Consider the following 24,101-nt stretch of genomic DNA (forward strand, 5'->3'; position numbering starts at 1 on the left):
CGGGGCCTGTCAGCTCCAGAAGCCCTCTGGCCAAGAGGCAAGCCGGTTTGCAAGATTCCTTGCCAAACGACAGGCCAGCACAGCTCCTCGGCCGCTGCCAGTCTCTTGGTGGACGGCAGGGTACAGGCTGGTCTTCTGCAACGGGAGGGAAAGGGCTGTGTGGCAATTCAGGCCGGGGCCGGCCCACCCGTTACTGCCGATGAGGCAGCTGCCTCAGGCTGCAGGCTGGAGACGGCTGGGGGGAGCTGCAGATCTGGGGACCCCATGAGCCTTCCGCCCGCTGCCCCCTGTGCTTGTAGCTCGCAGCTGCCACCAGGGAAGAGCAGAGCAACTGTTGCCACCTGCCTGCTATTTTCTCCCCTTTTGCCTCAGGCGGCAAAATGTCTTGGGCCGGCCCTGAAACCAGACTGCTGGCCTCCTCTGACCTCCTTTGCTCTGCCCACAGGTCACTCGTGACTGGATGGAGGAGAGCAAGTCTCCAGGCAATGCCTCCCAGCCTGGCAGCCGCCGAACCAGCAGCAGCAGCCGCAGCGGAGTCCATCATTTCCACCGCCCTGGTAGGGCCACACGCCCCCCCCCTTGCCAAAGGCGGCTTCAGGCTTTCCCTGACACCCCCACCCACGCCTTAGACTGCTCCCCCAGACCCTTCCCTGCCCTCCATCAGCTGCAGCCTCTCCGGGGGGTCTCAGTCATAGAATTGTAGCGAGTTGGAAGGGACCCCCAAAGGCCATCTAGTCCAGCCCCTGCAATGCAGCAATCACACGCTACGTGCCTTTGAAAAGGGCTGAGAAATGTCAGCTGGCTCAGAGATCTTCAGCCAGACAGAATATTGACCCCCTTGTTAGAACAGCTCTGCTAGCTGCCAATCTGTTCCTGAACACAATTGAAAGTGCTGGTCGTGGCCTATAAAGCCCTATATGACTTAAGCCCAGGCTCTCTGAAGGACCATATTCCCTTATAAGAACCTGCCCGGGTTTTGAGATCTTGAGGGGAGGTCCTTCTCCTAGTTCCACTACCCTCACAGGCCCACTTGGTGGGGGGACGCAGGAGAGGGCCTTCTTGGTGGCTGCTCCCTGATTTTACAACTCCCTCCCTGGAGAAGCCAGGCGGGCCCCCTCCTGGCGGTCCTTCTGCCAGCAGGCAGAGACCTTCTTATTCCAACAGGCCTTTGGGAACAGACTGTTGTTTTTTAAGGAAAGGGCTTTTAATAAGTGCTGTGCTGTTTTATTATTTGTATTTTAATAGACGAGTTTTTTAAACTGCTTTAATTCTCTTAGAGTTAAATTACTTTTTATATATTTCTTAACTTATTTAATTGGTGGTGTTTTAATTTGTGTAAGCTGCCTTGAGTCCCAGTCTGGGGAAACGACAGGATATAAAAGATGATGAAGATGATAATAATAATACAGTGGTACCTTGGTTTAAGAATAGCTTAGTTTATGAACAACTTGGATTAAGAACGCTGCAAACCCAGAAGTAGGTGTTTTGGTTTGTGAACTATGCCTTGGAATAAGAACATGTTTCGCTTCCTGTTGAGTGTGTTCCATTTGTAAATTGAGTCCCCCGCTGCTATGGGAAAGCATGCCTTGGTTTAAGAATGCTTTGGTTTAAGAACGGACTTCCGGAACGGATTAAGTTTGTAAACCAAGGTAAAGGTAAAGTAAAACGACCCCAGTGCTTTCGAACTGCTAGTTTGGCAGGAGCTGGGACTGAGCAACGGGAGCTCACCCCATCGCGGGTATTCGAACCGCCAACCTTCTGATCAGCAAGTCCTAGGCTCTGTAGTTTAACCCACAGCGCCACCCGCGTCCCTTATATTTCTCCTTTTATGTGGCCTAAAATCTGCCTTGCTCCCCTCTACCTAGAACTCCCCTGGGCCAGGCCCTTCAACCCTGGAGCATAGCAAGCTGCCTTAAATGTACTGAGTCAGGCCATTGGCCTGTCCTGCTCACTGTTACCTACAGTCCAGTGACTGGCAGCTGTTCTCCAGGTTTCAGGCAGGGAATATTTAACCTGTGTCCTTCCGTCCTTCTCCAAAGCAGCTTCATGGAAACCCCCTCTGTGGTATTGTAACTCTTCTACGTTGGGGCAGCCTTTGCTACCCTGGGTATGATGAGAGTTGTTTATTATTATTACAGTGGTACCTTGGTTTACAGGGACGCAGGTGGCGCTGTGGGTTAAACCGCAGAACCTAGGGCTTGCCAATCAGAAGGTCGGCGGTTTGAATCCCCGTGATGGGGTGAGCTCCCGTTGCTCGGTCCCTGCTCCTGCCAACCTAGCAGTTCAAAAGCACGTCAAAGTGCAAGTAGATAAATAGCTACCGCTACGGCGGGAAGGTAAACGGCGTTTCCGTGCGCTGTTCTGGTTTGCCAGAAGCGGCTTAGTCATGCTGGCCACATGACCTGGAAGCTGTACGCCGGCTCCCTTGGCCAATAAAGCGAGTTGAGCGCCGCAACCCCAGAGTCGGTCACGACTGGACCTAATGGTCAGGGGTCCCTTTACCTTTAAAAGGAGAAATATGGGCAGCAGCAGGCTGGGAATCCACCCTCGGGTCTCCCTGAGAAGTGGCCCCAAAAACCAGTTGCTGCATCTCCTAAGCACCTCCCTGTTCCTTCCCCAGATACCAACACGGCAGAGATGAACATCTACAAGAAGCCCCCCATCTACAAGCAGAGAGGTAGGTCGTGCTCCCTGGTGCCCTCTGGGGTGGGCAAAGGTGGGGCTACACATAGCAGAGGCTCAGAGTCACCTGCCCCCCCCCTTTGCACCTTGCAGAGCAGTCGGTGACGCCAACCCCGCAGAGCAAGCACCTGATCGAGGACCTGATCATCGAATCCTCCAAGTTCCCGGCTGCCCAGCCACCCGACCCCAACCAGCCGGCCAAGATTGAGACGGACTACTGGCCGTGCCCGCCCTCCTTGGCAGTTGTGGGTAGGTGGTCCTTGCTGTGGTTTTCTTTTTTCTTTTTTTAAGATATATATTAACTTTTCATAACAAAAAAAGAATTCAACAAAAACAAAAAGCACAAGAAAAAATACAAAGACACAGAAAAACAAAAATACAAAAACACAAACGATTTTTTTCTAGTTTCTCCTCTTTAGTTGACTTATTTTCCTGACTTCCTCACGCCTCCCTTTTTTGTATTCCACTTAGAAATTAGTTCAGCAAATTCATATTATTCTTTTTCACATATTATAGCTTCAAGCTTTCATGTAATATCAATCCATTTTTACCCTAATACTAGAACCCCTTCATTTCATTTCAATGACATCAACATTCAAAAATTTTACAATGCTTCTGCAAATAAAATTTAAATTTCCTCCAATCTTCTTCCACCAACTCTTCTCCCTGGTCTCGGATTCTGCCAGTCATTTCCGCCAGTTCCATATAGTCCATTACTTGCATCTGCCATTCTTCCAAGGTGGGTAGATCTTGAGTCTTTCAATGCTTTGCAATGAGTATTCTTGCTGCTGCTGTAGCATACATAAATAAAGTTCTATCCTTCTTTGCCACCAATTGGCCGACTATGCCCAGGAGAAAGGCCTCTGGTTTCTTCAGGAAAGTATATTTAAATACCTTTTTCATTTCATTATAGATCATCTCCCAGAAAGCCTTAATCCTTGGGCACGTCCACCAAAGGTGAAAGAATGTACCTTCAGTCTCTTTACATTTCCAACATTTATTATCGGGCAGATGGTACTTGCTGTGGTTTTCTGTCAGCCAGTGGGGTAGTGGATGGGGGAATGGAGAGGAAGCATAGCTGTGGGGCTTTCCCCCCAGAACTGGAGCAATGATGCCATCTGGCAAGGTGCCCAGGCAATTAATTGGTCTCCTTTTTCTGGAAAAACGAATGAGGTGATAACAAGTCTTTCAAGTTTGCTTGTGAGAGATTAGCATAGAGGAAGTTGGATAATGAGGAAAAGAATCGAGCAGAGGCTGGATACTGCTTTCCTTTTCTTTGATGGGGTTGCTGCTTCGTACTGGCAGTTTTAAACGGTAGCGATTCCTTGCGAGATCTTTTGCATTTACAAAACAGCTATTTACAACCTTCAAAATAAATAAATAAAAGCAGATTAAAACATACATCACCATTCTACATGCCTGGGCAGGCTTGTCTAAACAAGAATGTTTTCAGCAGGCACCCAAAAGAATACAGTGAAGGTGCCCGCCTGATCTCAATAGGCAAGGAGTTCCACAGTGCAGGCGCTGCCACACTAAATGACCAGTTTCTTACAAGTGAAGAACAGGTATTATATAGCCCTGTAATAATGCCAGCTGCACAGAATGTGGCGGCTGAGCAGACATATATAGGGTGAGGTGATCTCGCAGGCAAACTGGTCCCATGTCCTAGTTCCAGGTAGGTAGCCATGTTGGTCTGCCATAGTCAAAACAAAATAATAATAATAAAATCCTTCCAGTAGCACCTTGTTGTTGTTGTTTAGTCGTTTAGTCGTGTCCGCCTCTTCGTGACCCCCTGGACCAGAGCACACCAGGCACTCCTGTCTTCCACTGGCTCCTGCAGTTTGGTCAAACTCATGCTGGTAGCTTTGAGAACACTGTCCCACCATCTCGTCCTCTGTCGTCCCCTTCTCCTTGTGCCCTCCATCTTTCCCAGCATCAGGGTCTTTTCCAGGGAGTCTTCTCTTCTCATGAGGTGGCCAAAGTATTGGATCCTCGGAACATACGGTAATTAATATCTTAGAGAAATTACAAGTGAATATTAATACTAAAGCAGTTCTGATATTTGTGGACGCAGAGAAAGCCTTTGACAACATTTCTTGGAGTTTCATGAAGAAAAAATTACAAGGGATGGGGGTTGGTCAAGGGTTTGGAAATGGTATAGGTGCAATTTACTCAGAACAAAAGGCTAAATTAATTGTGAATAATGTAGTGACAGAAGAATTTAAGATAGAGAAAGGAACACGACAAGGTTGCCCAATCTCTCCATTGCTTTTTATATTGGTCCTGGAGGTCCTTTTAAACATGATTAGAAGGGACCAATTGGTTAAAGGTATACAAGTCGGAGCTAAACAGTACAAATTGAAAGCATTTGCTGATGATTTGGTATTGACATTACAGGAGCCAGAGTCTAGTACTAAAAGAGTATTGGAACTAATTCAAGAATTTGGTCAGGTAGCGGGTTTTAAGTTGAACATAATGAAAACTAAGGTTTTAGAGAAAAACCTAACAGTGATTAAGAGAGAGAGGTTTCAGAAGGAGACAGGATTAATACTGGTTAAGAAAGTGAAATACCTAGGGGTCAATATGACTGCCAAGAATGTGAACTTATTTAAGGATAACTATGAAAAATGTTGGATGGAGGTGAAAAAGGACTTAGAAATATGGTCAAATCTGAAGCTATCATTGCTTGGCCGAATTGCTGTGATAAAAATGAATGTATTGCCTAGGATGCTGTTTTTGTTTCAGACATTGCAAATTCTGGGTAAAATGGATTGTTTCAAGAAGTGGCAGAGAGATATTTCTAGATTTGTCTGGCAGGGTAAGAAATCTCGAATAAAATTTAAGATACTAACTGATGCTAAAGAAAGAGGTGGATTTGCCCTGCCAGACCTTAAACTTTATTATGAATCAGCCGCTTTTTACTGGCTGAGAGAATGGTTGCTTCTTGAAAATACTGACGTGCTGGATCTAGAAGGTTTTAACAACGTATTTGGGTGGCATGATAAGGTCAAAGCACATAAAGCGTTTAAAAATCATATTGTCAGAAAAGCACTGTTTAACGTCTGGATAAGTAATAAGGACTTGCTCGAAAATAAAACCCCAAGGTGGTTATCACCAATGGAAGCGAAAGCTCAGAAAAAGGGAAATTCTGGAACAAGAGGGAGATAGATTAAAACTACAGAGTTTTGAAAAACTAAAAAATAGAGTGCGAGATTGGCTCCATTATTCTCAAATAATGGAGGCACATAATCTGGACAAAAAAATTGGCTTCCAGGTGGAAAAATCAAAATTGGAAATAGAACTGTTAGATCCCAAAAGTAAGAACTTGTCAAGAATTTATAACTTGGTGTTGAAATGGAACACTCAGGATGAAATGGTGAAATCAGCTATGATTAAATGGGCACAAGATGTTGGACATAATATTATAATGGCTGACTGGGAACAGTTGTGGGCCACAGGTATGAAGTTTACGGCATGCAATGCCTTAAGAGAGAATATAATGAAAATGATATACAGGTGGTACATGACACCAGTCAAGCTTGCAAAAATTTATCATTTGCCCGATAATAAATGTTGGAAATGTAAAGAGACTGAAGGCACATTCTTTCACCTTTGGTGGACATGCCCAAGGATTAAGACTTTCTGGGAAATGATCTACAATGAAATGAAAAAGGTATTTAAATACACTTTTCTGAAGAAACCAGAGGCCCTTCTCCTGGGCATGGTCGGCCAATTGGTGCCAAAGAAGGATAGAACTTTCTTCATGTACGCTACAGCAGCAGCAAGAATACTCATTGCAAAGCATTGGAAGACTCAAGATCTACCCACCTTGGAAGAATGGCAGGTGCAAGTAATGGACTATATGGAATTGGCGGAAATGACTGGCAGAATCCGAGACCAGGGAGAAGAGTCGGTGGAAGAAGATTGGAAGAAATTTAAAGTTTATTTACAGAAACATTGTAAAATTAAGGAATGTTAGAAGGAGGCTGGAATGAAGTTATGTGGCTTTAGCAGAAATATTATAAAGGATTAAGTAAAGATTGTTAATGGATGAAAGGAGGAAAGGTAAAGTTACATTATATTAAGATAAATTATAGGATAAAAATTGGGAAAGATGGAAAGGATTTGCTGAAATAGCTAACCGAACTAGAAGGGGAGGTGCGAGGAGGTCAAGGAAACAAGCAAATGAAAGATAAGTTTTGGGAAGGTTCGTTGTGTTTTTTAATTGTTTCTATTTTTCTGTTTTTCTGTTTTTTATTAAAAAAAAATTCTTTTCCTATTCTCTTTTTTCATTATTGTGATGTGTTGTTAAGTTTTTGTTTAACCTGGAGTTATCTCTTTTTCTTTCTGTAACATTTAAAACTTTAATAAATATTATTTAAAAAACAACAGCAAAGTATTGGAGCCTCAGCTTTAGGATCTGTCCTTCCAGTGAGCACTCAGGGCTGATTTCCTTCAGAATGGATAGGTTTGATCTTCTTGCAGTCCATAGTAGCACCTTAGAGACCAACTAAGTTTGTTCTTGATATGAGCTTTTGTGTGCATGCACACTTGCACACGAAAGCTCATACCAAGAACAAACTTAGTTGGTCTCTAAGGTGCTACTGGAAGGATTTATTTATTTATTTATTTGGTCCCATGTTGTTAAGGGTGGTTGATATAAGAATAGCAACCCCTTGAACCTGGCCATCAACGCAGGTGTTCTGTGCTGCCAAAGCCTGTCAGCAATTGTGCTGCAGCATTCTACACTCATTGCAACCTCCAGATCACGTGCAAGGCAAGCCCCATACAGAGCACATGGCAGTAATCTAGCAGTGAAGTAATCCATGTGGAGGCTCAGGTAAACTGGCCCCACGTTAAAAAGGTAAAGGTACCCCTGCCCGTACGGGCCAGTCTTGACAGACTCTGGGGTTGTGCGCCCATCTCACTTAAGAGGCCAGGGGCCAGCGATGTCCGGAGACACTTCCGGGTCACGTGGCCAGCGTGACATCGCTGCTCTGGCGAGCCAGAGCCGCACACGGAAACGCCGTTTACCTTCCCGCTGGTAAGCGGTCCCTATTTATCTACTTGCACCCGGAGGTGCTTTCGAACTGCTAGGTTGGCAGGCGCTGGGACCGAGCAGCGGGAGCGCACCCCGCCGCAGGGATTCGAACCGCCGACCTTTCGATCGGCAAGTCCTAGGTGCTGAGGCTTTAACCCACAGCGCCACCTGCGTCCCTTGGCCCCACGTTACTAAGGGCTTTATAGCTTCACCCTCTTTGGTCCCTTTCATCTTCCCCTCCTCAAATGGCTACTATAAGGTTTCGGCCCTAAGCACACTCACCTGGGGACGATCTCTTCTGAAATCGGGGGGGGGGGGGTCATTTTTGAAGGTGAGAACACCCTCCGCCCAAGAAGCTGTCTGCCGTGTGTGAGACACCCTCCTGCCTTGTCTTTCTGCAGAGACCGAGTGGCGGCGGCGGATGGCCTCCAAAAGGGGCGAGGACGAGGATGAGGACAGCACGGAAGAACTGGGGAGCCTGCGAGAGTTGCAGAAGCAAGAGCTGAGCAAGGTGGGCAGGGGGCTTGGGGGCAGGTGAAGCCGGGTGTGGGCGCTCCTGGTTGCCGGTGGCTCCTTGTGTGGCTGAGCTCCCCGCCCCCACTCTATCTCTCCGCCAGGTGGCCTCCAACCTTGGCAAGCTCATCCTCAAGGAGGAGATGGAGAAGTCTCTCCCCATCCGGAGGAAAACCCGTTCGCTTCCGGACCGGACGCCCTTCCACTCCTGTGAGTAAGCAACCCCCACCCCACCCCCTGCTAAAACCAGGGGCTGATTTCCCATGCTTCTCATTCTTTTTGTCCTAAAACAGGAAGGGCACATCTTTCGTGCACCCCTTTTTGTTTGTTTGCATTTATAATCCACTTTTTCCTCCGAGGACCTCAAGGTAGCACTCTGTTAGAATTCCTGCTCCATGACTGCAGTCATGGGATTGCTGTCTATCACATGATGGTGTATGTTTTCATTCCACAGAGTGAGAAGTGACGGAGACAGGATGTTTGTGTTACTGTGTTCCGTGAAGTGGGACTATTGTCCTTTGTTCTTTCTCTTTGCTGTCTGATGCTAGAGAGAGAGGGAGCCATGTTGCAGTGCTCCTTGTGTGTTTATATGTAAATAAAGTAGATTAGCCAAAATGCTGAGTTACTGAGGTCTGTCACGCAAGGTGCACAAACTCTGCAGATCTCTAAGTGTGCTGGTGTCGTTTGGCATCGGTCACTGTAATGTTCGGGCAGAAGAAAACTTCTGAAGCTTCTGAATGATTGTCCAGGAGGGAGGGAACATGCCAGTCGGGCATGTGTCTCTGCCAGGGTCCTACTCAAGTGTAGGCTGAACTCCTGGCACATTCATTGTTCTCTTCTTCCCTTTTTTATCCTCTCAACGACCCTGCCAGGCAGGTTAGGTCACCCAGTGAGATTCATGATGGCTGAGTGGGGATTTGACTCCCAGTCTCCCAGGTCCTCGGCTAACACTCTTAACCGCTATGCCACACATAATAATAATAATAATAATAATAATAATAATAATAATTTATTTATACCCTGCCCATCTGGCTGGGTTTCCCCAGCTACTCTGCATGGCTCCCAACAGAATACAGTGGTGCCTCGCAAGACGAAAAGAATCCGTTCCGCGATTCTCTTCGTCTAGCAGTTTTTTCGTCTTGCGAAGCAAGCCCATTGACGGATTAGCGGATTAGCGCTATTAGCGGCTTAGCGGCTTAGAAAAAGGGGGGGGGGAGGGAAAAAAAGTCAGAAAAACTTGCAAGACATTTTCGTCTTGCGAAGCAAGCCCATAGGAAATTTGTTTTGCGAAGCACCTCCAAAATGGAAAACCCTTTCGTGTAGTGGGTTTTTCGTCTTGCGAGGCATTCGTCTTGCGGGGCACCACTGTATTGAAAACACACAAAAAAATCAAACAGTAAAAACCTCCCTAAAGGAGGCTGCCTTCTGATGTCTCCTAACAGTCAGATAGTTGTTTATTTCCTTTAAATCTAACGGGAGGGAGTTCCACAGGATGGGCGCCACTACCAAGAAGGCCCTCTGCCTGGTTCCCTGTAACTTCACTTCTCACAGCGAGGGAACCACCAGAAGGCCCTCGGAGCTGGACCTCAGTGTCCGGGCTGAACGACAGGGGTGGAGAGGCTCCTTCAAGCTGCTTAGAACACAAGACCCAAGAATGCAAGACCTGATCCATCTAGCTCAGTACTGCCTTCACAGACTGGAAGAAATCGCTTTCCAGGGTTTCAGGCAGAGATTGATCCTGGGGCATTCTGCATGCAGATACAGTGGTGCCCCGCAAGACGAACGCCTCGCAAGAAGGAAAACCCACTAGACGAAAGGGTTTTCCGTTTTGGAGGCGCTTCGCAAAACGAATTTCCCTATGGGCTTGCTTCGCAAGACGAAATGTCTTGAGAGTTCCTGCGGGTTTCCCCCCCCCTTTTTTCCCCCTTTCCCTAAGCCGCTTATCAGCTGATCCGCTAAAAGCCGCTAAACCGCTAATAGCGCTAATCCGCTAAGCTGTCAATGGGCTTGCTTTGCAAGACGAAAAAACCGCTATACGAAGAGCCTCACGGAACGGATTAATTTCGTCTTGCGAGGCACCACTGTATATATATATAGGTCCAAAAAATATCTACATGGTGCCTAGGGAACAACTTGCACCTTAATATCAGCAAGATAAAGGAGATGGTGTTGGACTTTTGGAGGAGGAGAGGAGAACTAGCCCCACTGTACATCGGGAAGGGATGTGTGGAGAGAGTCTCTTCCTTTAAATTCCTAGGAGTTTATTCAGTGAAGACCTTACTTGGAAAATCAATACAACCCAGGTGGAAAGCCCAACAGAGACTCCCTCTCCTCAGAGCATTGCAGAAGAACGATGTCAATCAACATCTGATGATCTCCTTCTACCGGTCCACAATAGAAAGTGACCTTTCATACTGCATCACGGTGTGGTACGCTAGTTTGACATCAACTGATAGGAAGTGCCTACAGAGGGTGGTGAATACAGCACAAGATATTATGGGCTGTCCCGTGAATCCCCTGGATGACATCGCGGAAGAAAGTTGCCTCAGGAGAGTGAGGAAAATTCTCAGGGATGATTCACAGCCTGGCCGGCACTTTCTTTAAATAATTTTTTATTAACCGGCCAATCAAATCAAATTAAATCACATCACATAAATTCCGAATTACAAAGCCGAATTTTAAATTTTTGTTGGGGGGACCCATATTTCAAGATCCGAAGGGGGATTCTGATCATCTTCTTGCTACTGCGTTAATGTCCAAATCAATCCAAATCAGTCCAAACAGGGTTCATAATTCTATCCAGTCTTATCTTGCTGTTTCCACATCACATCTTGTTCATATATTTTGCCTGGCCGGCACTTTCTTGATCTCCTGCCCTCGGGCCGAAGATATAGAAGCATGACTAGTCGCACCAACAGGGTAAAGAACAGCTTCTATCCATGGGCTGTTAGGCTGCTGAATGAAAAGATAACAACAGGGCAACTGACTTTTGGGTTTGGTGGATGTGTAAACGAGGGAAATTAAGACTAAGAGAGCTGAGTGGGGGGTGCTCATGTAATCTCACTGTATACAAGTACAAGTGACAATAAAGTATTTCAATTTCAATATGTATTATATCAAGTTTAGGCCAACTGTACTCCTGCCATGATCTACAGAAGAAAACCATAGAAAAAGTTGAGATTGGCACACAACATGACACCACTTTGTCCTCTCCTGGGGAGAGTGGCTGAGTGAACAAGCCGTGCCCAGAATTGCCCACCCCTGTTCTCAATGCAGGCTGAATGAATGACAGGGAATAAGAAGAGCCTGATGGACCAGGCCAGTGAATGGCGCATCTGGTCCCAGCGCCCTGTTCTCACAGTGGCCAACCAGGTGCCCGTGGGAAACCCGCAAGCGGGAAGAAGAGCACTTTCTCCCCTCCTGCAGTTTTCAGCAACTGTCATACAGAAGCACTGCTGCCTCTGTCTGTGAAGGCATAGCAGAACCTTCAAAGATAGTACCTCTCCCCCATGACTGTGTCCATCTCGAGAGACAATGGAGTGTGCCTCCAGCGGTCATGTGTCCACAGTGCCTGCTGTGGCTGCAAGAAGAGACTGGTTTTGTATTGTTTTTGCTGTGTTAGCTGCGCCAAAGTGACGCAAGCCTGGGCAGCGTGTCTGGAGTTCCTCAGCCTCACTGGAGTGGTCTAAAGGAAAGCAGAGCAATACATTTGACACCAGATTGGCTGCAGGAGTTGTGGAAGGAGGCATTCAAGACACCATCCTACTGTCTTAGGGACTTGGGATTTGTGTAGGCTTTACACCTTAGCCTTTTCTTCTCCGAAAGATGTCCCACAAGGCAGTGTGTATATGAATTTGTCTAACCCTCTTTTAAAGGTTGGTGGCTCTCATTGCATCCTGTGGCAGAGAGTTCCACAGTTCAGCTGTGTGCTGTGTGGAGAAGCAGGTTTTGCCAAAAGAGCCCAGGAGACACAGAGGCAACTGCCCTCCTGCAAGTGTGCCTGAGCATTTGGCCCCATGAGAGCTGTCCCTGGTGCCCTTCAAGTGTTGTGGCCTACAACTCCCATCAATCCTTGCCAGCCTGGCCACACTCCCATCAGCCCTTGCACCAAAGAGCTGTGCTGCCCGGGGCTGATGGGAGCTGTAGTCCAAAACCAGCTGGGGCCACCCTGTTGGGGAAGGCTGGTCTAGAGCAGCAGGTGTGTCCCTTGGCCAGAGCTCCTTGTCTTGTTGCCACCCTGAGCAGCAGCCCCACAGCCTGCCCCTTTTCCAAGCTCCCTTCCAGCACTACCATCTGCCCATGTTCTTGAACTGTTGCTCAACCCAGATTAAAAGGAGCCCTTTCCCCTGCCATATTAATTGCTGCTCTTCCTCTTTTTTCAGCTCTTCACGGCGGAAGCTCGAAATCTTCCTCCCTTCCTGCCTACGGGAGAAGCACCCTCGCCAGGGTAAGGTGCCAGTTAGGGGCCTCTGCCCTCCAACCTTCCCTTGACTACCCTCTGCCCTTCCATGGTTACCATTATCAATCCTTTATTTTATTTTATCTGCTTATCTTATTTTCTCTAATTTGTTAAAAGAATAATGACCCATTTTTCTATTGTTTTTCATACGTTACAAGCATTACTCAAGTCCTGCCAAAGTTTTTAAAATTGTTTACAGTGTTCTCTTGAGCACATTATAAATTCTACCCATTCCTTCTTAAAATTCTTCTCTTCCTTGCTTCTGATTTTCCCAGTCAGTTTTGCCATTTTGGCGTAGTCCACCATACTCCTTCAGCTTCCACAAGTTCTAGTGTTGTGACAGAGACTTTTGTCTTTCCCCTTTCTTCTCTTGGGACTTTCCCCAACCCATGATTGCATTCACCACAAGCGCTTTCACGGTCTGGATTGGGCCCATAAAATGATATAATGCCCCTTGCCTGCCTGCCTGCCTGGAAATGGTGTTTGTGTGTGGCTTTTGTGCTGCTGGAATGTATGTAGCCTGCTATGAAATGAGACCAATGCATTTGCTGCTTTGACCTGTTTTGCCGCTCACCCTGAGCTCCGTTGAATGCAGACCCTAGAAGATTATCCACAATGGGGTGCAGGTCTTGAGTTGAGACACACTGCCCATCTCTGCTCTATCCCTTGGATGGAAGTAGAAAAAGTGAAGCTGTTTGGAGGGAATATGCATATTCCACACATCTAGAAGTCCTCAGGTTTCCTTTTTACGAAAGCAGCCTTGCTTTTGCCAGTGCAGAGAGGGCTCCAGAACAGTCCAATCTGAGGCGGTGGAAATCATCTCAATGATCAGAAGAAGGGCTGCCCTTCCAGATTGTGCCCGTCCCTCTGGTGCCTGCTTCCACTCTGAAACCATAGAATCATAAAATTGTAGAGTTGGGAAGGAACAACAGGGAGTTGGAGCATCATCTAGTCCATGGGTAGGCAAACTAGGGCCCGGGGCCCAGATCCGGCCCAATCGCCTTCTAAATCCAGCCCACGGACGGTCCAGGAATCAGCGTGCTTTTTCATGAGTAGAATGTGTCCTTTTATTTAAAATGCATCTCTGGGTTATTTGTGGGGCCAGCCTGGTGTTTCTACATGAGTAGAATGTGTCCTTTTATTTAAAATGCATCTCTGGGTTATTTGTGGGGCCAGCCTGGTGTTTCTACATGAGTAGAATGTGTCCTTTTATTTAAAATGCATCTCTGGGTTGTTTGTGGGGCATAGGAATTCGTTCATTTCCCCCCCAAAATATAGTCTGGCCCCCCACAAGGCCTGAGGGACAGTGGACTGGCCCCCTGCTGAAAAAGTTTGCTGACCCCTGACTAGGGAACCACAGTTGAAGAATTCCTGACAGATGGCCATCTAAGCACCTCCAAGGAAGGAGGGTCCAACACTGTCTTCCAAGGGAGTCTGTTCCAAGGGTCTGTTCCAAGGGAGTCTCTTCCAAGGGTCAAACTGTTCTTACAGTCAGAAAGTTCTTCCGAATACAGTCGTACCTTGGATCCCGAACGCCCTGGAACTTGGACGTTTTGGCTCCCGGATGCTGCAAACCCAGACGTGATTGTTCCAGTTTGCAAACATTCTTTTGGAAGCCGAACATCCGACGGGGCTTCTGCGGCTTCTGATTGGCCGCAGGAGCTTCCTGCGGCCAATCAGAAGCAGCGATTTGACTTCCAAATGTTTTGGAAGTCGAACGGACTTCCAGAATGGATTCCATTTTATTTCCAAGGTACAACTGTATTTAATTGGAATCTCCTTTCTTGCCCTTTGAATCCCTGTGATTTGGGTCGTCCCCTCTGGAGCAGGTAGAAAAGCTTGCTCAGTCTTGCATGGGGCAACTCTTCAGGTATTTGAAGATGGCTGTCAAATTCTGATCCACGCCATCTTTGACCAAGAAACACACAGCTGGCATTGGCCCTGCAGAGAGACCTGCTGGCCTGGGGCTGAGGTCCCACAAGTAGCCCACATCTCATGCCATTATTGGGAGGTGGGGGGTGAGAATCCTTCTGTCCCAAGCAGAAAACCTGAGTAATAAAGGCAAAATCACACCATGGACACGTGGAATCAGTTGCCTTTCTCCCACAAAGCTGCAGTTCCCAGGAGTCTTTGGGGAAAGTGATGTGTGCTTTAGATGTGTGGTCTGGATGTGACCTAGGAAAGATCGAAGCGCCCCCTCTCTTCATGCCACAAAGGCACCAAGGTTGGCATGTCTCTGTGGGTGACCCTGACTCTTCTGCTTTTTTCCGCCTTCTACAGCTGCAGTCCACAGAGTTCAGTCCTGCCGGCAGCGAGAAAGGGAGCCCAGGTAAGCGAAGCTACGGGGTTGGGGTTGGGGTTGGGCAAAGGCAGACCTCTCATCTGCTGACATCAGTCACCTGCCCTAGCTTGGACCCTCTTCTGCTACTTCTGATCCACTTCTGACCTTCCTCCTGGTCACAGAATTGTAGAGTGGGAAGGGACCCCAAGGGCAGTGTTAGAAACTGGGATAGAAAAGCTAGGAGCCAAATGGCTCCTGGAACCTGGGTTGCAGGCGCCAAAACAGAATGTCTAGTCGCCATTTGGGGGGGGGGGTGGCAATACTTTTTATTGTTTTGATAGGCATGAATTAATACTCAATTCACATAAATGACACATTGTCAATATCACATTTTAAGCAGAAATTGCTAATACATGTTTGATTTGGTGTTTCCAATAAAAATTATGGGTACCATACTTCAGCTTTCAAAACACTCTTTTTATTAACATATTGCCTATCCTTAACATATACAGTGGTACCTCGGATTAAGTACTTAATTCATTCCGGAGGTCCGTTCTTAATCTGAAACTGTTCTTAACCTGAAGCACCACTTTAGCTAATGGGGCCTCCTGCTGCCGCCGTGCCGCCGGAGCATGATTTCTGTTTTCATCCTGAAGCAAAGTTCTTAACCTGAGGTACTGTTTCTGGCTTAGCGGAGTCTGTAACCTGAAGCGTATGTAACCCGAGGTACCACTGTACTTCGATGCTTTGAAGCACATACATTTCAGTAATCCTCGAGTGTCAGCCAGGCGCGAAAATTAAGCACCCAGACTTTTTGAGGTGCTCGCAAATGGAGAATCTTTAGGTGCAAAATGCGCCTGGCACCCTGCTAATTTCGAACCCTGCCAGAGGATCATCTACTCCAACCCCCCACAATGCAGGAATCACACTAAGTAGTCTTGGCCACTTAGTAATGAAACAACTGAAGAAGATAGCAGGGGACTGTTCTCTGGTAACCTTCATCCCCTTTCCTTCTGTCTTGCAGGTCTACAGGTGAGCACACATGCCCAGCCACAGGTGGTCCCCTCGAGAGGTGATGTATCAGGCCACTTCCCCCAAGGATACCCGGGAGAGTGACGGCGTCTCACCCAAACCCCAGAGAAAGGCTGAGGAGGGTTTGAGAGGGGGGCCAGGAGGCAATAAGGTGGTCAACTTGCTGCCTCCTGTGGGTCCACAGCCATGCCAAGCACTATTTCTGTGGGAGAAGGCCCTGCAACTGTGTTGGGTTTATTTTCCCTCCGCAGAACGGCCAGAGAGGGCGGATGGACAGGGGAAACTCCCTCCCTAGTATGCTGGAGCAAAAGGTGAGAACCGCCCTTGGGGCCATGGGGGAATATCCACCGTCCTTTCGCATGGGGGTAATGTGTCCTGATGCGCCCACAAAGGAATGCAACCAAGTGGCCCCTTCGTTAACTTTGCTTTTCTTCCTCCCTGAAGATTTACCCTTATGAGATGCTGATGGTGACGAATCGGGGAAGAGTGAAACTGCCTCCAGGCGTGGACAGGACAAGGCTAGAGGTACAAAGAGATAGCACTGGTGCAGATCTACCTTTCTCAACCTTGACACCCTGAAAATCACTTCCTTGCTATTATCTTTATCAACAACATCATTATTACAGTCGTACGTTGGATCCTGAGTGCCTTGCGACTTGAACATTTTGGCTCCCAAACGCCGCGAACCTGGAAGTGAGTGTTCCGGTTTGCGAACGTTCTTTGGAACCCGAACATCCAACACGGATTATGCGGCTTCTGATTGTGTGCAGGAAGCCCCTGCAGCCAATCGGAAGCCACGCTTTGGTTGTCAAATGTTTACGGAAGTCGAACAGAATTCTGGAATGGATTCCGTTTGACAACCATGGTATGACTGTATTGTTGTTGTTGTTGTTGTTGTTTTAGAAAATGTATAAGCCGCTCGATTGTCATAAAAACTCAAAAGGGCTTACAGAAGAGAAAAAGCAATTAAACTGGCAAGAAATAACAAGACATTGGAAAAGTTAAGATAACCAGAGACTAAAAACATATTAAGACTTGCATCAACTTTCTAAACATCTGGACAGGCTGGTTTAAAGAAAAATGTTTTTAGCAGGTGCTGAAAAGAATAAAGGTGTCAATACGCAGCAAGTTCCAAAGTTTGGGCGCTGCTGCACTAAAGTATCAAGTTCTTACAAATGTGGAAGAGGTATTATGGGGCACTTGTAACTGTGCCTGTCCTGCTGATTGAAGCAGCAGAGGGGCCACATGTGGGGTAAGAAGGTCCAGATGTTGTTGTGCTTCAACTCCCCACAGCCTCAGCAGCCCACATGGCCAGTGGGCAGGGACGATGGGAGCTGTAGTCCAATTTTTGCAAGGCGCCAGTTGGTGTGCATAATATTGAGCTAGACAAACCACTTGTCTTGACTCAAGATAAGGCAGCTTCCCATGTTCTTTGAATCTGACATAAGATACAACAACTTTCCGGACAAGCACCTTGCCTTACCCCCCTATGTGCCCACTCGACCACTTTGATCGGCAGAACCGGCATTATTATGGGCTCCACATTTGTAAGAACTCTCTTATCTTTCAGCCTGGCAGCACCTACCCTTTGGAACTCCCTGCTGATTGATTTCAAGCCGGCATATTCAAAGTACCCTTTTGCAGCGCCTACTCAAATGTTTATGGGACGCGGGTGGCGCTGTGGGTTAAACCACAGAGCCTAGGACTTGCCGATCAGAAGGTCGACGGTTCGAATCCCCGTGACGGGGTGAGCTCCCATTGCTCGGTCCCTGCTCCTGCCAACCTAGCAGTTCGAAAGCACGTCAAGTGCAAGTAGATAAATAGGAACCGCTCCGAGGGGAAGGTAAACAGTGTTTCTGTGCGCTGCTCTGGTTCGCCAGAAGCGGCTTAGTCATGGTGGCCACATGACCCGGAAGCTGTACACCGGCTCCCTCGGCCAATAAAGTGAGATGAGCACCCCAACTTCAGAATCAGCCACAACTGGAGCTAATGGTCAGGGGTCCCTTTACCTTTACCCATATGTTTTAGAAAGTTGGTTCAGGTTTTCATTTGCTTCTAAAAAAGTTATTTTAACTTTTCGTGTGCCTTGACTGCAAACCACTCGAGTGGTTTCATGAATCTTATGAAATGCAGAAATGAATGAATGAGCAAGCCTTCTTCCTTCTCTCCTCATCACAGCGCCACCTGTCAGCCGAGGATTTCCTGCGTGCGTTCGAGATGTCGCCGGACGAATTTGGCAAGCTGGCTCTGTGGAAGCGGAACGAGCTGAAGAAGAAAGCCTTCCTCTTCTGATCCTGGCCCCCGCGCAGAGCCGACATGCCCGGCGTGACGCTCCATGCGTGTGTGCCGACCCGTCTTTCATCACAGACGCTTTAGGGCTACTCTCGAGCTCGTTCGAAGGGACGTTGCTCCTTTCTCCCTACCACCACCCAACCGCCCTCACTGCAGAGGTGGCTGCCATGCCTTGACTCTTGGGGCAGAGGAAAAGTGGGTCAGGAAAAGAGTGTTGAGCACCTTGTGCTGGATGTGGCGGCTGTGGGGGGGTGCCAAGTCCCTTCCCCACTCCCACCCCGGTGAAAATCAGCTATGTGTGGGGTGGGAAGAGGCCAGGGTGGAGATAAGGTGTTCTGTGCTGCCACCCTTAAGCTCATTCCGTTGCTGGCTTTACTCCCAGACCGTGCACCCTCTCCCCCCTTTGGCACAAAGGCCCATCAGGTTTTCTAAACTTGGGCAAGAATGAGGCCCAGCGGGCAGATCTGAGCATCATGGCACCAGGCAGACTATCAGCCTGCAGCAGGACCAGATTGAAGAGGGTGTCTCTGCCCCAGCATCCTCTTCTCACAGGGGGCAGCCTTGCCACACTCTCCCACTGATTTCCACCCCCTTGTGACTGGTACTCAGCTGCTCACTGGACGTGCCTAGCCTCCGCTGGAGTGAACGTGACCTAGGGCTGCTTCTCATCTAAATGGCTACCAAGCAGCAGGGTGATGGCTCCCTCCCCAGCAAAAAGAAAAAAAGCTTCCTTTGCTAGCTCCTGCCCCTACTGGACAAACGGAAGTATTTTGTGGCCACTCTCTAAGATGTGCTGTCTACAGGAGGAATGCAGCCACTACCACGGTGCCCGCAGGCATGGAGAAGGGCATAGAGGTGGGCTTCATTTGGAATCGAGGCATGTGTCCTGCAGGCCCCCGTTCTGCAGGGGGTTGGTCTAGGTGAGCCTTGGAGTAACTTCCAACTCTATTGTTCTGGTTTCTTACCCACTACCAAAATCTCCCTTTCCAGGCCAGCTTCCTCTACCCGTTTCCGCCCCAGTGTTCCCAACTCTTCCTGCAAGCTGGTCCTGGGCCAGCTATATGTGGCACCTGCTTCCTGCTCTCCCTCAGCCCTGCCATCCCACCCATCTAGGCTGTAACATTCTTCTGTGCTGCACCTGCTGCCTGCCCCCCACCCCAAAATCTGGGGGGCCCTGCAAGCTCTATTCAGCGAGACTTTGAGGATGTGTCTGAAGAGAGGAATGCATTTACCTGCTCTGTCATGCCCGTAGTTCAGGCCCGCCTCTTCAGCCTATGTGCCTCCCCCTCCACATACCCTGCACTCGTAGGTACCCAGATCTACCTGCCCTGTCTCCACAGCTTCATGCTAGTCCTGTGGAAAGGACTGCAGAGAAGGTGGCTTGATGCAAAGCCTGGGTATGCCCCTGCTCCTGCACAACCAGTGTGGCGTAGTGGTTAAGAGCGATGGACTCGTAATCTGGTGAACTGGGTTCGATTCCCCGCTCCTCCACATGCAGCTGCTGGGTGACCTTGGGCTAGTCACACTTCTCTGAAGTCTCTCAGCCCCACTCACCTCACAGAGTGTTTGTTGTGGGGGAGGAAGGGAAAGGAGAATGTTAGCCACTTTGAGACTCTTTAAAGGTAAAGGGACCCCTGAACATTAGGTCCAGTCGTGGCCAACTCCAGGGTTGCAGCGCTCATCTCGCTTTATTGGCCGAGGGAGCCGGCGTACAGCTTCCGGGTCATGTGGCCAGCATGACTAAGCCGCTTCTGGCGAACCAGAGCAGCGCACGGAAATGCCGTTTACCTTCCCGCCGGAGCAGTACCTATTTATCTACTTGCACTTTGACGTGCTTTCGAACTGCTAGGTTGGCAAGAGCAGGGACCGAGCAACGGGAGCTCACCCCATTGCCGGGATTCGAACCGCCAACCTTCTGATCGGCAAGTCCTAGGCTCTGTGGCTTAACCCACAGTGCCACCCAAGACTCCTTAGGGTAGTGATAAAGCGGGATATCAAATCCAAACTCTTCAACCCTAAAAGCTAGAGGAGTGAGAGCTCTCTTCTGCTTCAGCCACCGCAAGGCCCACAACTCTGTGCCAGAGGCCCCTGGTCTCTCGGAAGCTACTACAGCCAGTTTAGGTCATACAAGGCAACTGCCTTTATGCCAAGGGACAGGAGCCTACTAGCCGGCCCCTTCCGTCTTGCGCATAGAGGCCAGGCTCTGCAAAGGATCACTTTGGGAGTGCAGCTACTTCACAGGCAAGATCCAGGCTGCTCTGTCGCTTTCCTTACCAAGACAGGCTTTCTTTCTTTATGAGCCAAACAACCGTCAGTCTCAACCCAGACTGACCAGCGAGAGCAGGGAGAGCCAGGACAGGAGGAGACTAGGCTGTCTCTACACTGCCACACATTTCTGCTCACCAAGAGATGGGAAGCACCTGCCCACCCCCATCTCCTCCTCCTGGAGGCCAAGGCTCCTTTTTTGCCCATCACCATCGCACTCCCCCTGCCCCAGGGAGCACACAAGTGGTTGCGTGCAATACACAAGCACCCGTGCCTGTTGAAATACCAGGGCCCACAAGTCAGCACAGTTGGACTAGGTGATCCTTTGGGCCCCTTCCAGATTGCATGATTTTAGGAACACAAACCAATGTTGCACAGGCTGCTAGACATCAGCAGCGAGTTGCAGGGTTGGTTTCTGCTGGGGCATAAAAGATCTCTCTCTCTCTCTCTCTCTCTCACACACACACCCCTAAAGCAAGAGGGGGGCACTGTCCCAATGAGCACCTTCCTCCAAAAAATCTACCAGCCCTTAAGTGGTGGCTTCTCACTGACTGGTAAAATTACTGCAGCCTAGTGGTACTATTCATCAGGCTATTTAAAGAGGGGGAAGAGTTTGCCAAGGAGGAGAGGGGTGCTTCAAGCCACAGTTCCAAGGAACATTCCCCAATCCAGACCAGCGCTAGGCCTACCTGTCTCACTTAAGGGGTCCTGCACTGCACCAGCAAAAACCTCCCACCCACAATGCTGTCCTGGCACTTTTCAGTCTAGTAAGGGTGCTGCCATTGCATTGTGGGAGAGAGAGCAGAAGAGCCTGGAAGGGTTCGCTGCCCTTGGTGGGGTGGATCAAAGCAGCAGCAGCAGTCTAGGCCCAAGCAAGTCTATCTTTTGAGTCAGGAAGATGATGAGAGAGGTGCTTTCCCTCCACCTGGCACCTTCCAACTGCTTTTGATGGCAGCTACCACCAACCCAGCGTGCTGGCTGGAGCTCAAGGGAGCCCCAAATATCTGGGGAGCAGCAGGACAGCACCCTGGCCCTGAAATCCAGCCACCAAGACTGCCCAATGAGCCATTCCCCAGGGCTGTGGGAGAAACTGCCTTTCCTGGCTCAGGAGCCCAGTGTTCAGCTCACACCTTTTCCCTCCACACAGCCCCTGCCATGCTGCCCCCCCCTCCATTTCCTCCCTCCTGGCCACTCCACTTTGTGCAAATGTAAAGAATGTAATTTATTAGAAGTCACCGGCCTCTACTTGCTTTTCACTGCTATTCTGTGAGCATATCTATAAATACGGACCTCCTAGTGCGAAGAGCGGCCTACCCCTATTCCACCACCCACTTTGGCTGATGTCAGAATCTGTGTGAAAATGATTTCCTCTCTAACCCCCACCCCCTTTTAATTAAATGTGAAGTGGCTTTATTCAAAAAGGTCTTGTCCTTGCTTTGTTATTTGTTTGTCAGGACTAATGTATGAGCTGCACCACACTGTTAAATCCTTTCTAGCCTCTCCTCTGTTTATTATTTCATAAAATCTATGCACCGTTTGATCATTAACAACAAAACAAAACCTCAAAGCAATTTACAAATGGAATAAAACAATAAAATTACTAGTAAAAACCCTAAAAACCCTAAAGCAAAACAATAAATTGAGAACAGATTAAAAAATATAGCAATTTTCTAAATGTCTGGGTAGCCTTGTCTGAACAAAAATCTTCTGGGCACAGAACCAGAAAGAGTATAGTGGACGCGCCTATCTGATATCAAATGGCAGGGAATCCCAGAGTGTAGCCGCTGCCACACTAAAAAATCAATTTCTTACAAATACGAAATGAGTATTATATGGAACCTGTAACAGTGCCAGTTCTGTCAATCGAAGCAATCGAGTGGGTGTCTATGTGCTAAGGTGATCCTGCAAGTAGTGCAAATCTCTGAGCAAAGGTGTTCTATGCTGACAAGGCCTCACTCTGTCAGCAATCGTGTTGCAGCATTCTGCACTAACTACAGCTTCCAGATCAAGCGCAAGGGAAGCCCCACACAGAGGGCATTGCAGTGTTCCAGTCTGGAAGTAACCAATGCAGGAGAAAGAAGTCTTGAAGTTCCAGTCTTGAAGTAACCAATGCAGGAAAAAGTGAGAAATGCTCACTAAGAAAACGTTTGGATGAGGATAGAGGGAACTGGTCATTTTTCAAGCCCTCCCTGGCACATTCCTCCTTCAAAAAAATAAAAAGACACTGCCCAGCCACTTCTAAGACAACAGACCACAGGCAATAGAAGAGAAATCTAGCAATCTACTCTGAGACTGCACATTATTCTTCCTCTGAGCCAGACTGGGCCTTTGGGTAACCGCACATACAGCCTGCTGAAAGAACACAGAAGAAGCTTCTGGATCAGGCCAAGGACCCATCTAGTCCAGCACCCTGTTCTCACAGTGGCCAACCAGATGCCCCTATGTGGAAACTTGCAAGCAGGATTCAAACACAATCACATTCACCCCTCCTGTGGTTTCCACCAGCTGGAATTCAGAAGCATTGCTGCCTCCGACTACGCAGGCAGAGCATAGCCATTGTGGCTGGCTGCCATTGATAGCCCTCTGCTCCATGAATGTGTCTAATTCTCGTTTAAAGCCTTCCAAGTTGGCAGCTGTCAGAGCTGCCCCTAGGTCCCAGCTCACAGAGGACCAACGCCCGATCGTCGTTATGTACAAAAGTCTTTATTGAAGTTCAACTTCCATTCCAAAGCCACAGCGCGCAGCCCTACGTCTTAAACCCTAAACCGGCGAAGTCCCGTCTGAATCTCCTCCCCTCTGGCACCAGTTTAAGATCCTAGCCCTGCTCCACCTTTTCCGTTGTTCTCTCCTCCTCTGGGTCCTCCTGCCCACCGGGGCTTTCCCCTTTCTGGACTCTTCCGACGCTGAGTCGGCTGACTCCTCCCCCTGTCTCCGGCGGGCTTTAGGACCCGGTTCCCAATCCTCATTCTCTGCTGTCCCGCGCTCCTGTACATTTGAACTTGCCTCTCGCGCCAACCCAGTGACCTTCCTCCTGACCGTCACACTGCTTCTGTCACTGCTTCCCTCTTCCGGGATACTGCCCGGATCTGACCTCCCCTCCGTTGTCTGGCTCTCCGATGGAGGCGTGGCCAGCCCTGACTTATCTTCACTCCCTGGTGTGGAATCCTCTGCCCTCGATACCTGGGACTCTTCCCCCCCACTATGCTCTGGTGGGGAAGCTGGTCCTGATTTCCAACTGCTACTCTGGGAGTCCCTGCTGGCCCCTTGCTCCTGGAGTGTCCCCCTTGGGAATCCCCTTGCCCTGGCCACTGGCGCCCCCTTCTGTGAATCTTCCGATTCACTGGAGAGGCTCATGGAATCTCTCGGGCCACTGTCATCTTCTCCTACGCTGCCCTCAGATTCTTCCCCTTCGCTCTCCATCTCCCCTCTTCCCTGTGCTTCTGCTCCTGAACCCCTGACAGCAGCCAACACCGCTTCCTGCGGGAGTGAGTTCCATAGTTTAACTATGTGCTGTGCGAAGAAAAATACTAAGAAAA

General features: G+C 48.7%; 1 protein-coding gene across 3 annotated transcripts in view; it reads left to right on the forward strand.

Moving 5' to 3' along the window:
• The window catches only part of DMTN (dematin actin binding protein), a 60,369-nt gene extending 41,932 nt beyond the window's left edge, over positions 1-18,437 (forward strand). Inside the window, exons 7-16 of one of the 3 annotated variants that reach the window (XM_079987578.1) lie at positions 446-557; positions 2,621-2,677; positions 2,776-2,931; positions 8,125-8,234; positions 8,341-8,446; positions 12,619-12,683; positions 14,976-15,032; positions 16,260-16,319; positions 16,453-16,533; positions 18,187-18,437. In XM_079987578.1, coding sequence (XP_079843704.1) covers positions 446-557; positions 2,621-2,677; positions 2,776-2,931; positions 8,125-8,234; positions 8,341-8,446; positions 12,619-12,683; positions 14,976-15,032; positions 16,260-16,319; positions 16,453-16,533; positions 18,187-18,300 — 918 coding nt within the window. In that variant the 3' untranslated portion in view covers positions 18,301-18,437. Of the gene's footprint in view, positions 1-445; positions 558-2,620; positions 2,678-2,775; positions 2,932-8,124; positions 8,235-8,340; positions 8,447-12,618; positions 12,684-14,975; positions 15,033-16,000; positions 16,320-16,452; positions 16,534-18,186 lie in introns of those variants that run through there. The other 2 variants (XM_079987577.1, XM_079987576.1) reach the window with 2 other exon arrangements.
• The last annotated feature ends 5,664 nt before the right edge of the window (positions 18,438-24,101 follow it).

The sequence above is a fragment of the Podarcis cretensis genome (assembly GCF_951804945.1).
Source record: "Podarcis cretensis genome assembly, chromosome: 8".
Taxonomy (NCBI): domain Eukaryota; kingdom Metazoa; phylum Chordata; class Lepidosauria; order Squamata; family Lacertidae; genus Podarcis; species Podarcis cretensis.